The sequence below is a fragment of the Salmo salar genome, chromosome ssa22, assembly GCF_905237065.1.
Source record: "Salmo salar chromosome ssa22, Ssal_v3.1, whole genome shotgun sequence".
In the NCBI taxonomy this organism is placed as follows: Eukaryota; Metazoa; Chordata; class Actinopteri; order Salmoniformes; family Salmonidae; genus Salmo; species Salmo salar.
The window spans coordinates 16,193,251-16,207,430 of record NC_059463.1 but is presented as its reverse complement, the minus strand read 5'-3'; the positions used below and the strand labels follow the sequence as shown (position 1 = coordinate 16,207,430).

Sequence of the window (14,180 nt, the reverse complement as noted above, 5' to 3'; positions counted from 1 at the left end):
GCTAGGTTGTTATGAGTGGATGCACGTGGCATTTCGGCAACTTTGAAAAAATACTTTATTTTGGAGTTATGCCTGTTGTCATGGAGATAGAGGACTGAGTCATCATGGACATAACCTGTTTTAGCATGGACATTGCCATTGAGGGGTTCCACCATTTCAAAGTAGTCAACTGCGTGGCTATTCCTATGATTTTCAAGCAATCAGCAAATGAAGAAGAAAATTGACTACTTTAAAATGGAGAGTCTCTGGCCCTGCCCATGCTGTTAAAGATGCTATAATGTCACAGATACAAAGATGAGTCTTTTATTCAATTCAAGGGGCTTTATTGGCATGGGAAACATATGTTTACATTGCCAAAACAAGTGAAATGGATCAACAAAAGTGAAATAATCAAAAAGTGAGCAGTAAATATTAAACTCACACAAGTTTCAAAAGAATAAAGACATTTCAAATGTCATATGTCTATATACAGTGTTAATAGTTGTTAATAAAGTGTTAATAAAATAAATACAGGTTGTATTAACAAATATCTATCTATATGGTGACATTGGTCACATAAGTATCTGCCCTCTTATTGGCTAGAATGGTCCCACCTGATTTCACCTCCCGCCTGCCTTCCATCTTTGAGGACATGAGTTTCCATTGTTGTAGCGGTCACGCGAATGTCTTGTCAATGTAATACACACCGTCTTAGGTTAAGGTAAGGTAGGGGTAAACTGACGGTAGCAATAGAAATAGTAAGGGGTAGAGGATAGGAACCACCCAAGCATCCATTTTTGCGTTTAATCTGTGTTTCCTGTTATGTTGCATGTCGTTTCCGGTTCTTAACCGTCGATGGTAAGTTTTCGATATTTGATGCTGTTTTGAAAATATTTCTGCCGTTTTGTTTTGGAGCTGCGTCCATTTATCACATGTATGTCTCTCCTCGCAAGTGGTGGGTTAGCTCTGTCCAATAAACAACTAACGACGTTTTTGCTAGCTAATGTGGCTAACTCATCTAGCTATACTTCCGCTAACATCGATTATATGAATAGGTAACGTTATCTAGCTAGCCCTAATATGTTTCATATATTTGTCTGTGGTATCTCGGTAGCTGTTTCGCGGTTTTAATATGTGAATGTGTTTGAAATGACTTTAGTCTTTTTGCCATGGTGGTCGTGTATTGTCGCTTGCTTGTTAACGTTAGCTGCTATGTTAACAAGCTAGCTATCGTTAGTTAACAATCAAAAGGCGACGAAGTATGGTAGCATTAGCTAACTAACGTTAACTAGCTTGTCTGTGTGATGCTACTAGCTAACACTTATGTCGTTCTTACCAAATAATATCTGGTAACGCCGTCACTAAAATAATCAGTACATAGGGGAGAGGAGCATTAGTTAACTGTTACATTGTTAGAGTTAATTGATTAACGTTGGTTTGATTATTGTAGCTAACGTTACAGTAGCTAGGAATTGACATGGAAGATACAATGTCTTGAATGATGCTCCATCTTGTTTCAAGTGTAAAAAAACCCGTAGAAACGATAATTGGCAAATACTGTCAAATAATACTAATACTTTTTATTTTTAACAAAATAAAGTTGTGGTGCAACTACTAATAGCCATACAACTAATAAAAACTACTATTACAACTAAGTACCAATTATTTTTTTATATATATCTCCACATGATGTTTCTAATCGTTAACAAAACTTACACGCTTTCAATTACCGGACAACTGACTGTCAAGACAAATATATTATGAGTAGCAGTCTCTGGCAATAGCAGACTGTCAGTCAAGCAAGTATCATGATTAATGTCAGTGGCTTGATTAGGCTGAAACTTCTTGAACAGCTCAGCTGACTGTATTGGGATGGTGTTATGATGTGGATGCATTGATTCAGGGTATACCCATGTGAAATTCTGCTAAAAGCCTGCGTAAAGCCAATGCTGTAATTTCTCAACTTTGTCTTTTCAGGTCCTATACATCAATGGGAAGGTTTTGGGAAGCACTGTGGGAACGCAATAACATATACAGAGAAGCAAAGTTTATGCTTGAGTTACTCTAGGACTCAACTGGATGTGAGCACTCCTCTGTATTGTTATGCAAAGTCTTGGATGTGTGAACCTTGGAAGTCATTGTTCAAGAACATTTTGGAGAACATTTAGACCTGTGGCTTCATGAGTGTATAGAGCCCCAGAAATGAGTGAAGGACTGGTGGATAACCTAGGTTCCGGGAGAGGGCCAGGGGAGGAAGACATGGAGATAAACGGAGAGGTACTCAAACCTACAAATGATATACTTATAGAAAAGGAGGAGAGGACTGAGGTCGGGGACAATGGGATGGAAAGGACCTCTCAGGTCCTATCGCCGCTGGAGGCCCTGGCTCCCTCGGACAGTCTTGACATTCAGGACCATGCCACCTCTGTTCCTGTGATGACAGGCCATGGGCAGACAGAGAAGATCCCAGGGGGAGTTGCTGAGGAACAACCTGTAGACTGGTTTGAGCCCCTGGAGGATGACAATTATGAAGATGACACACAGGGTTGGAACTTGGGCCTTGCGATGGGGGAGCGACGCGTGAATGGCAAAGGGGATGCCGAAGAGGAGAGTGTTGCAGGGAGTGAAAGGAGCGGTAGCGTGGCAGGCCTTGAGAAGAAAATCAATAGCAACAACCTGTATGTTGAGTGAGATGTGACACTTGATTTGACTAGCTTTGACTGCTGTTGTATCAATGTTATTAAAACATGTCAGGATTTCTAGGGCCCATAAATCAATACAGAAGTTGGCTAATTTACTCCCCAACATAAGTACCCTACCTTTTTTAAGAAGGATTTATCTGGGGCAGTGAATTGGGGCAGTTTAGTGTTTTTTTTTTTTGTCATGAATCTTGTTCTGGAGGTTAGCTGGCGCAGCCACAACGTCATCCAATCAAATTTTAACATTAAATTAAGACCTAAAGCACATTTTTATTTTCATATTTTTTTGCAATATAGACAATTTTGTCTTTGCAGCTGGCCTATCAAGCAGAAATTGCTCAGTTCTGCCTCCAGGGCAAGATTCATCAAAATTAACGTCAACCTTCTGTAATGGGCCCCATATGTTCTTTCTTGTAGCAAATATGTAGACAGTCAAACTATACAGACTAGCCAGTCGATATGCTCTGCTGGTATGTTTTATGCTCTTATGCTGATATACTTTGCTGACATTTGTTTTTATTTTATGCCAGGTTTTCTGTTTATAGACGGAAGAAAAGAGTAACTGTTGAAGAGGGCTGGGAGGACTGGCCGGCACTTGGAAAGGGGTGGAAGCGCAAAGCGGTTGTTCGTCGTTCAGGTTCTAGTGTTGGCCAGAGTGACGTTTATTACATGAGGTAAAAACATTCTGGCAAAACTCGGTTCATTTTTAGACCAAGTGCCAGTCTAGATTTTTAACCATCGGTATTGTCTGATGACATGAGGTTCATTGTTATTTACGAGAGCTCACTTGCTGTACCTGTTTGAATAAGCCATTGGTTTGAAATAAAAACACGGCAAAACCAATTTCTTAATAATACAGGCCCACAGCGCATTCATTTCATTGTCAGTATTATATGCTTTAAGGTAACTTTATAAACCATTGATGCCACTAATGGATCACACTATCTTTATTCCCTTCTTCTCTGTGAACCTGAAGTCCGAGTAATGAGCGTGTGAGAAGTAGGGTTGAGCTTTCCAAAGTCCTGGCAGATACTCTGGACATGACAATGTTTGATTACAAAGCAGGGGTGTTCAGGGGTGTTGGACAACCCAAGCCCTTGCGTGCGAGAAAGACGGTAATAATAAAAAAAAAAAAGCTCCCAGTATCTACTTGAAATTATACGTTTTCTTTCACTTCACTAATTTGAATGTATTTTCTAACAACTACCATCTTGTCTATTCCAACCTGTGGTCTGTTAGAACATACAGAAGGATCCTCCTCCCTTAGTGGACTGTGGATTTTCCTCAGAGTCCAGCTTGAAGGACAGAGGGGACCGGGCAGACAGTCCTGACTCCAATCACAGACTGACCCCTCTGAGTCGCAGCTCTATGGGCACGCCAAGCAAAGATCTCCAACATACCACTCCCCCAAGACCGAACTCGTCTCTCGCAAAGATTAGTTCTCCTTCTGTCGCTCATGATGTGGAAGGTATGAAGCAAAATGCAACTAAACTGCCCTTGAGCCCTGCATCGTCAGTTTCAGTCTCCATCAATGGGATGGCTGGTTCAGAGCCCTGCTTTTGGTGAGTCAAATGCTCCTATGTTATCCTATAATTTTATCTCTGAGAATTTAAGTTTAACACATTCCTCATACATAATCATGATTTAGGCTATATATACACTGAACAAAAATATAAACGCAACATGTAACGTGTTGGTCCCATGTTTCATGACCTGAAATAAGAACCCAGACATTTTTCCATAAGCACAAAAAGCATCTTTCAAATTTTGTGCACAAATTTGTTTATATCCCAGTTAGTGAGCATTTCTCCTTTGGCTAAGATAATCCATTCACCTGACAGGTGTTGTATATCAAGAAGCTGATTAAACAGCATGATCATTACACAGGTGCACCTTGTGAAGGGACAATAAAAGGCCACTCTAAAATGTGCAGTTTAGTCTCGCAATACAATGCTACAGATGTCTCAAGTTTTGAAGGAGTGTGAAATTGGCATGTGAATTGCAGGAATGTCCACCAGAGAATTGAATGTTAATTTCTCTACCTTAAGCCGCCTCCAACGTCATTTTAGAGAATTTGGCAGTACGTCCAACCGGCCTCAAAACCGCACACCACATGTAACCACGCCAGCCCAGGACCTCCACATCCGGTTTCTTCACCTGCGGGATCATCTGAGACCAGCCACCCGGACAGCTGATGAAATTGAGTGTTTCTGTGTGTAAAAAAGCCCTTTTGGGGGAAAATCATTCTGATTGGCTGTCTCTGCCTCTGAGGCCCACCATGGCTGCGCCCCTGCCCAGTCATGTGAAATCCATAGATTAGGGACTAATGAATTTATTTAAATTGACAGATTTACTGTATCTCAGTAAAATCATTGAAATTGTTGCGTGTTGCGTTTAATATTTTTGTTCAGTACATATTTGTTTATTTGCTTATATTTGCCCTATTATACGCATGTGTGAATTGGAAATGTTTTTTTGCATGTCTGCTTGAGTGTTTTCCCCTGAGATACAGCTTTTTTTAATGTAAAATAAGCGAAGAATACATGGGACTGATTGAAGGGGTTGATGTTTATATCTTGAGGATGATTGTGATATTATGCACTTGGTACCTTAGGTAACTTGCTTCGATACTCTTTATTTCAGCATCTGTGCCATTTGTGGTAATTCATATACAGGCTTTGAGTATGAAAGGCAGATGAAGAATCCCTGTTGCACCAAATGCAGGGGTATGTCAATCCAATTAAAGGAAAACCATTTTACAAATTTGTTTCAAAGAGGAACAGAATTGACATAGTTTTAAGTTTATAAACATTGTAAATGTGCCTGTTTTTACTGTTTATGAAGTATACGTTTAATATTGTGTTAACAGTATCCCTCTTTGATTTTAGCCAACAATCCAGCTATAGCCAAGATTCCACTTTATCAAAGATTCAGAAAGGTAAACAAGTGTTCCTCAACTAACGAGTCTACTACTCCCATTTCTGTTTTTAACATGCGTGCAGGCTCCTTGACTTCCCGTTTTGTATTTTTGAGTCTTTCCCTTTTACTTATTTCAGTTTTACGTAGTTAAACAATGATTTATCAACATAGGTCTAAATGGATAGGAATACTCTAACTCCAGAATTCTTCTTGTCTGTTTTAGTGGATTCCCTGTGGTAACTGTAGGGCTTGTCTTACCACAGAAGATTGTGGGAGTTGTGCGAACTGCAAAAAAACACTGAACCCTGACACCAAAAAACTTGTCCGCTGTCGGAAACGCAAATGTTTATGTCCTATCCTCAAGGTACAGACTTACCATAGAACAGACAGAGATTGAAGAAATCCAAGTGGTAGTTTATTTTGATTGTTTATGTATGTGTATTTCAGTATAAACCCGATGGTCCCCAAATGTTGGATTCCTATCCCATGACGAATTTTAAGGTAATTTTCTAGAACTCCATTACCTAGCATATCCAAGTTTGCATGTATATGACAAATGCAGAAGGCTATTGTCTATTTATATATATTTTGCTTACTCAGTATAGAGCAGTATGTCCCACAAGTTCACATGTGAATTTGGAATATTCTCTTCACCTCTCCATGAAAAGCTCCCATAACTGAATGTAAAGCATTTGTTTTGCAGATTGACAGCAGAGAATTGCAGGTAACAATACCCAGCCCTCTCTAATAATACTCCTCTAATCCTTATCTTAGTAATCATTTAATATGCAAAGGAAACTATGAATGTAATTTAATAATAATGGGGCTTAAAAAAAACAAAAATTCACATGGTTTGTAACTTATATTGTACATAATTTTGCTGCTACCGTCTCATGGCCGAAAAGAGCTTCTTTAATGAGTCCGACACGAAGGATATACTGCTTCCCCGAGGCCAGGCCCAAATCCCCGTCATTCGCGTGAAGACGGAAATACAGGGGGCCGAGGATGGGGTGCCTTGCTAGAATTCATCAGCGAGTGGGTAAACCGCCTCTACCATCTGTTCTATTGGCAAACGTGCAATAATTGGAAAATAAACTGGATGATCTACGATCGAGACTATGCTACCAACGGGACATTAATTGTAATATCTTATGTTTCACCGAGTCGTGGCTGAACGACAACACGGATAATATAGAGCTGGCTGGGTTTTCCATGCATCGGCAGGACAGAGTAGCTACCTCTGGTAAGATGAGGGGTGGGATTGTGTCTATTTGTCAATAATAGCTGGTGCGCAAAGTTTAATATTCAGGAAGTCTCGAGGTATTACTCGCCAGAGGTAGAGTACTTCATGATAAGCTGTAGACCACACTATCTACCAAGATATAGATGAAAACTGTATTATTCGTAGCCATCTATTTACGTCCACAAACCGATGCTGGCACTATTACCACACTCAACGAGCTGTATCAGGCCATAAGTAAACAAGAAAATGCGGCACTCCTAGTAACCGGGGACTTTAATGCAGGCAAACTTAAATCTGTTTTACCTCATTTCTACCAGAATGTCACATATGCAACCAGAGAGAAACTCAAGACCACCTGTACTCCACACACAGAGACTCATACAAAGCTCTCCCTCGCCCTCCATTTGGCAAATCTGACCATAATTCTATCCTCCTAATTCCTGTATTACAAGCAAAAATTAAAGCAGGAAATACCAGTGACTCGCTCAATACGGAAGTGGTGAGATGCTACGCTACAGGACTGTTTTGCTAGCACAGACAGGAATATGTTCCGAGATTCATTCAATGGTATTGAGGAGTATATCACCGCAGTCAACGGCTTCATCAATAAGTGCATCGACGGTGTCGTCCGCACAGTGACCATACGTACATATCCCAACCAGAAGCCATGGATTACAGCCGACATCTGCACTGAGCTAAAGGCTAGAGCTGCCGCTTTCAAGGAGCGGGACACTAATCCAGACGCTTATAAGAAATCCCGCTATGCCCTCACGAACCATGAAACGGGCAAATCGTCAATACAGGACAAATATTGAATCCTACTACACTGGCTCTGACGCTCGTCGGATGTGGCAGGGCTTGCAAACTATTACGGACTACAAAGGGAAACCCAGCTGCGAGCTGCCCAGTGACGCAAGCCTACCAGACGAGCTAAATGCCTTCTATGCTCGCTTCGAGGCAAGCAACACTGAAGCATGCATGAGGGAACCAGCTGTTCCGGATGACTGCGATCACGCTCTTTGTAGTCGATGTCAGCAAGACCTTTAAACAGGTCAACATTCACAAGGCCGCAGGGCAAGACAGATTACCAGGATGTGAACTCGGAGCATGCGCGGGACCACCTGCCAAGTGTCTTCACTGACACTTTCAACCTCTCCATGACCGAGTCTGTAATACCTACATGTTTCAAGCAGACCACCATAGTCCCTGTTCCCAAGAGAGTGAAGGTAACCTGCCTTAATGACTACCGTAGAACTCACGTTGGTAGCCATGAAGTGCTTTGAAAGGCTGGTCATGGCTCACATCAACACCATCATCCCGGAAACACTAGACCCACTTCAATTCGTATACCGCCCCAACAGATCTGCAATCTCAATCGCACTCCACACTGCCCTCTCCCACCTGGACAAAAAGAACACCTATGTGAGAATGCTGTTTATTGACTACAGCTCAGCGTTCAACACCATAGTGCCCACAAAGCTCATGACTAAGCTAATGACCCTTGGACTAACCACCTCCCTCTGCAACTGGATCCTGTACTTCCTGACGGGCTGCCCCTAGGTGGTAAGGGTAGGCAACAACACATCTGCCACACTGATCCTTAACACTGGGGCCCCTCATGGGTGCGTGCTTAGTCCCCTCCTGTACTCCCTGTTCACCCACGACTGTGTGGCCAAGCATAACTCCAACACCACCATTAAGTTTGCTGACACAACAGTGGTGGGCCTGATCACCGACAACGATGAGACAGCCGATAGGGAGGAAGTCAGAGACCTGGCAGGTGTGGTGCCAGGACAACAACCTCTCCGTCAATGTGACAACAACCTCTCCCTCAATTTCGTGGTATCCAATTGGTAGTTAGTCTTGTCTCATTGCTGCAACTCCCATACGGACTCGGGAGTGATAAAGGTCGAGAGCTGTGCGTCTTCCGATACACAACCCAACCAAGCCGCACTGCTTCTTGACACAATGCCCACTTAACCCGGAAGCCAGCCGCACCAATGTGTTGGAGGAAACACTGTACACCTGGCGACTGTGTCAGCGTGCACTGCGCCCAGCCCGCCACAGGGGTCACTAGTGCGTGATGGGACAAGAACATACCTGCCAGCCAAACCCTCCCCTAACCCGGACGATACTGGGTCAATTGTGCGCCGCCCCATGGGTTTCCCATTCGCGGCCCGCTGCGACAGAGCCTGAACTCGAACCTAGAATCTCTAGTGGCACAGCTACCCTTTTGATTTTACACTGCTGCTACTCGCTGTTTATTATCTATGCATAGTCACTTTAACCCTACCTACATAGTCAAATTAACTCGACTAACCTGTACCCCCGCACATTGACTCGGTACCGGCACCCCATGTTTATAGCCTCGTTATTTTTACTTTTTGTTTTATTTTTTTGTTTATTTAGTAAATATTTTCTTAACTCTATTTTCTTTAACTGCATTGTTGGTTAAGGGATTGTATGTAAGCATTTCACAGTAAGCTCTACACCTGTTGTATTTGGCACATGTGACAAATAAAATTGGATTTGGTATTGAATAAAGAGGAGAGGGCAGAATAGATAAATCTCATTATTCCCACAGAACTCCACTCCTCAATACAGTGACCCTGAGGACTTCTCTGTGAATGTCGATATAGAAGATGACGATGAAGAATTTGATGGTGATGATGCTGACTATGAGGTGAGCTCTGCTTCAAGATATCTTACCCCACTTCTATCTAAGAGTGCCCTCTGCTGGCCACTTACAACCTCTCCCACATTTAAACCCTGCTCTTCCTAGTGAGGTCTCCATCTGAATTTGGTCACAGTTTGGGCCAACAAGCTACCTTATATCGGTCCACTGAATATTTAGACAGTGACATTTACTTGTTGGATTTTTTTTTTTTTTACATTTAACGATGGTAGTACAAATAATGATTTGTCTTTTTTTAAAACATTTTAATAATCTTTCTGACTTTCAGGCTTGGGTGAGGAAACGTAAGCGGCGCTCCTGTGGGATATGTGAAGCCTGTAATAGTAGGACAGACTGTGGCACTTGTGATTTCTGCATAGACAAACCCAAGTTTGGAGGCAGCAATAAGAAGAGACAGAAGTGCCGTCTACGGCAGTGCCAGAGACAAGCCATGGTAAGGGTTGATAACTCACCTATGTTGAAATAATTGTCAGTCATATGAGCATTTTGAGGGTGACAATATTTTTTGAAAGTACCGTTTGAATTAGTCCCTGTTTGGAATTAAGCAATGGCCGTACTCATTGTTATGCCATGAATGGACTTCTAACAACGCTTTCAATGGTGCTCTTATGTGTATGTATGTGTTTGACAGAGACACTTGTTGCCCTTTCAGTTGGGCCAGACTGATTTTGGGTCCCAAGAGGGGTGGGTGCAGCTTGGCAGGCCTAGGCCTCACTTTACATACAGTCGCAAGACAACCCCAAAGAAAAGAAAAACACCGCATCTGGAAGTGGACATGGAGTTCACTGATGATGAAGATGAGCCACTGCAGGAAGAAGAGGATTATCGCTACATGGAAACAGTGAGTACTGCTATGTGGAGATGGCACAATAGGGAAAGGCAGTGTTTAAAAAGTTGTATTATTGTTGTCCCATTTTAACCTCACATTGTCTTGAGTACAGGATTCCATGCAAATACTGATACGTGCATTAATTGTGTCTGTTATTGTTGTAGGCACATTGGCGCCCTATGCTTCCCAGCAAACCCCAGGATGAGAACTTCAGAAACCACATACCGACAGTCCAGGTTGGAATCAATTTGGATTCAACCTTAAAGAGAACATCCACTCAAACCTATCTTTTGGTGTTTATTTATTTTATTTTTTTCATTAGTCCACTGTTGATCCCCAAAAAAATGTTTATATGTCAGCAGTCAGGTTTTCAAGATCTAGGACTTTCAAGAAGCAAAGTGTCACTGGCCACATCATGATGGTGCAAAATGCAATGGCTTTTCCCTTTAAGCTTTTGTTTAGGTTTACTTTTGTGGCATTTGTCTTTTGGCATTTTATATTGGTAAAAAATACTCTTATCTTTCCAATGCGCAATATTTTCAACAGATTTTTCATATTTTACAGGCTCACAAAGAGACTGTGGAAATTGTCAAAAATAATTCACTTCTGGACCATGTCCCAGATATCCTCAACCTTATAAGTTCTCCAGCAGTGAGTCACCCTTCTCTACCTTATTGAAATTCTCTTAAGCTCTTCAGTGTTTACCTTTTTAATATTTAGACTGGAGTATGGTGTAATGGTGTATTTCTTTCTTATTGCCCAGTATTGCACACTGTTCAAACCGGCAGACCCCGCAGTGAAATATGTTGGACCACCAGTTGAGAATACGTCCTCAGCAGCTCCGGACAGACAGAGTGGAATGAACGGAGGAAGGCCAAGTGTGGACACAAATGTAGAAATGCCGTCTGGGGAGCCAGAAGTGGAGGTCACACCTATGGTAAGTGACCACTTCCTGCTTTCGTGCATAAGTACACTTTACAACATCGTAACTGATATTTAAGGCCAATAATTACCTTTCAATTTCAAACTACAGGAAGTTAGGGATTACAATTATGCTTGGATATTTCATGTGAAAGTAAATCTGTAATTGACTTGAGTTGGAGTGGAATTGATTCCAACTGTATTTTGTTACCCCTATTATGTTCTGTGTAGATCACCCAGATCTTCAGTCTGGCTGACAGTGCAGGAACAAGTGGGATCGACCAAGAACATGAGCTGTTAAAGCTACTGAAGTCCCTTCACAGCTCTGCACTCCCCACACTCTGGTTTGCCATAATGGTGGAGGGTCCGACACTACAGCTACTGCAGTGCTCCAAGCTCTCCCACATGGTGGACACAACCGTGCAGATTGACTCGAGCTTCTACTATCAGATCTGTGTACAGGGCCAGCCGCTGCTCCTCACCCACCCGCTGTATGAAGCTCACCCATCCTGCTTGACGTCTGTGCCCCAGGTGGCGAACCTGCTCCTGGATCTGGAGAAGTACAATTTGTGCCAGGGGGTCCCGACCAAGGAGCAGCCATTCAGCCAGGCTCCAATCATCATTGAGCGGGCATCAACCTGTGACTTTCTGGTACTTAAAGAAACAGAGCATTGTGCGAGGTGTAAGGCCTTATCCTGCAGCTATTAAGGCCAGACGCCACACCGTAATAGGGATCCCCCCCCCCCCAATCATATCACAATCAACTTTCTACAGTTGAATGTAGACACAAATAATATTTTGTTGTATTACAATTTCCATTTTTTTTTTATTGAACTATACAAATTAGGTTACATCTCATTGCATATTTGCATATCCCACACAAAAAAAGTCTGGACACTGGATTAAGTCAGCCTAAATATTTTTGGTTTCATATTGTTAAGACACTCCAGGACCGGACTTACTCAGTGCATTGTGGACAAATACTTTTTAAATATTTGTATCTGTAAAATACTAAAGACATGAAAGTAAAATGCATTTTGGCACATAAAAAAATAATTGAGAATAATAAAAAATTACAATTCCTTCTGGGCAAGTATGAGAATATATCTAAGGTTCACTATTTGGTGAATACAGATGCTTCTAAAGCGGGTGGAAATAAGTTGGCGTGTGGGAAGAGTCTTGACTTTTCGGAATTGGCAGTTAAAGACAAGTACACTGAATTTAGACTACCAATCACCTATTTAGACCCAATCACCATCTCTTCAAAGTAAGTTACTACATATAGTTCAGTTTTTTACATTTTCTATGAAATGGGCTTATAAATTGTGTAATCTAATGTAGTGGGCTTTGAAATTATGGGTGTATGTCCATTTTAAAGTGGTTCAAATTAATGACATTTTGATGACTGTAGTATGATAGTAATGCATATTTTCTTTAGTTTATCAAGATTGTCATTTTTGTTTACTTTTTGAAAATACTAATATTAATGGACCAAAATACCAACAAATCTAAAAATGGATAGGTAGATGCTGTGATGTCATTTCAGCCTGTGGTGCCTGGCCTTATGAACATTTGGTGCCGCAGCGCAGGGTTAAGAGTCACCAGCACTTAGCAGTGTCACAGTACAGAGCATCACAGCTCTGCCCTTACAGAACATCTCAAGTCTGCTGGCGATGGACAACCAGGACTGTCTAGTATTTTACGCTTTTACCACTAGACTTTGCAATGATATTTGTTAAGAAATTGAGGAAAGTGTTTTTTATTTCCCATTTTGTTAGTCTGTCTTACAAATAAATGTACAAATCATGAGGGTTTAAAGCCTGCTTTTTTCCCAATAGGTGTTCAGGTTGATTGGAGAACTAGTACAAAATACAGATATAGCTTTCAGCTGCTCTCTGAAGTCCAATGTGAGCTGTGTGGCCTGTTTATTTTTCTCCTGTTTAGTGCTCGATGTGGAAGGTCAGTGCGTCCACATTTCCTCATGTAGATAAACCACTGATTATCTTGGGAAAGTAAGAAACCTCCAGACAAGTTATTGACCATTAGCACATGAGTATTGTTTGATTAGATCATTGATTTGCACATCAGTATGTGAAACCAATGCCCCAAATGAAGACCTACATGGATGGGATTCACAGGAGGCTACAGAGGGGAGGAAAGTGCATAATAATGGCCGGAATGGAGCGAATGGAATGGCATCAAAAACCTGTGTTTGGTACCGTTTCCCTGAATCCTCTCCAGCCATTACCACGAGCCCTTCCTCCAATTAAGGTACCACCAACCTCCTGTGATGGGATTATCACATTGTCAACTATTTAACACAATGTTGTTGTTTTGAGAGAAGGGCTTCCAGAACCTCTTCTAGAGGGTGACAGACTGTGATAATTTTCAGAAGCATTATCTTCCTATTGCCACTGTCAATCATCATCTGAAGAGAACCACAGCCAAATGGCTTGCTTGATTTGAATTAAGCATGTTATGCTGTATCTTTCACAGTGCTCATGGAAACGTTGCTATGTAACTACAGTCAGGTCTCTGTTGAAGATGTACTTTTCAGATATTCACATCTGAAAAAAACAGATGTGCTAAAATGTAAGCACTAATTTGTTTTCTGTACAGCTATTTTTGAAAACATTTCATTTCCATAAGTAATATTTGTATTTAATTTGTTTTAAATTAACCCCGAAATTATTCTATCATGATTGAAAAAAATCCTGTTATTGCCCCTTGTTTGAAGCATGTGAATTCTATTCCTATGAGTTTGGTCAGTGTATTTTTTGTTTTTCTACTTCAGGCAGTTATTCCATATGGTTTCTTTAAAACTGTTGGTATCGTAGAGAAATATGCATCTGTAAAGTGGGAAAAATCTGGTGATATAATAAAGCCTATTAAAAA

General features: G+C 41.4%; 1 protein-coding gene across 8 annotated transcripts; it reads left to right on the top strand.

Moving 5' to 3' along the window:
• Positions 1-598: 598 nt before the first annotated feature.
• LOC106582874 (uncharacterized) lies at positions 599-13,094 on the top strand. 8 transcript variants are annotated; one of them, XM_045705158.1, is made up of 17 exons: positions 599-837; positions 1,957-2,657; positions 3,209-3,352; positions 3,655-3,793; positions 3,918-4,240; positions 5,322-5,404; positions 5,567-5,616; positions 5,821-5,961; positions 6,045-6,098; positions 6,301-6,321; positions 9,425-9,523; positions 9,804-9,968; positions 10,188-10,376; positions 10,529-10,600; positions 10,929-11,015; positions 11,128-11,301; positions 11,517-13,094. In XM_045705158.1, exons 2-17 carry the CDS (start codon positions 2,182-2,184, stop codon positions 11,991-11,993), a joined length of 2,694 nt encoding a protein of 897 aa, XP_045561114.1. In that variant the 5' UTR covers positions 599-837; positions 1,957-2,181; the 3' UTR covers positions 11,994-13,094. The 8 variants fall into 8 exon arrangements, with proteins under 8 accessions (XP_045561114.1, XP_014021922.1, XP_014021924.1 ...); XM_014166447.2 differs by having other exon boundaries at positions 10,529-10,657; XM_014166449.2 differs by having other exon boundaries at positions 10,167-10,376.
• Positions 13,095-14,180: the final 1,086 nt, after the last annotated feature.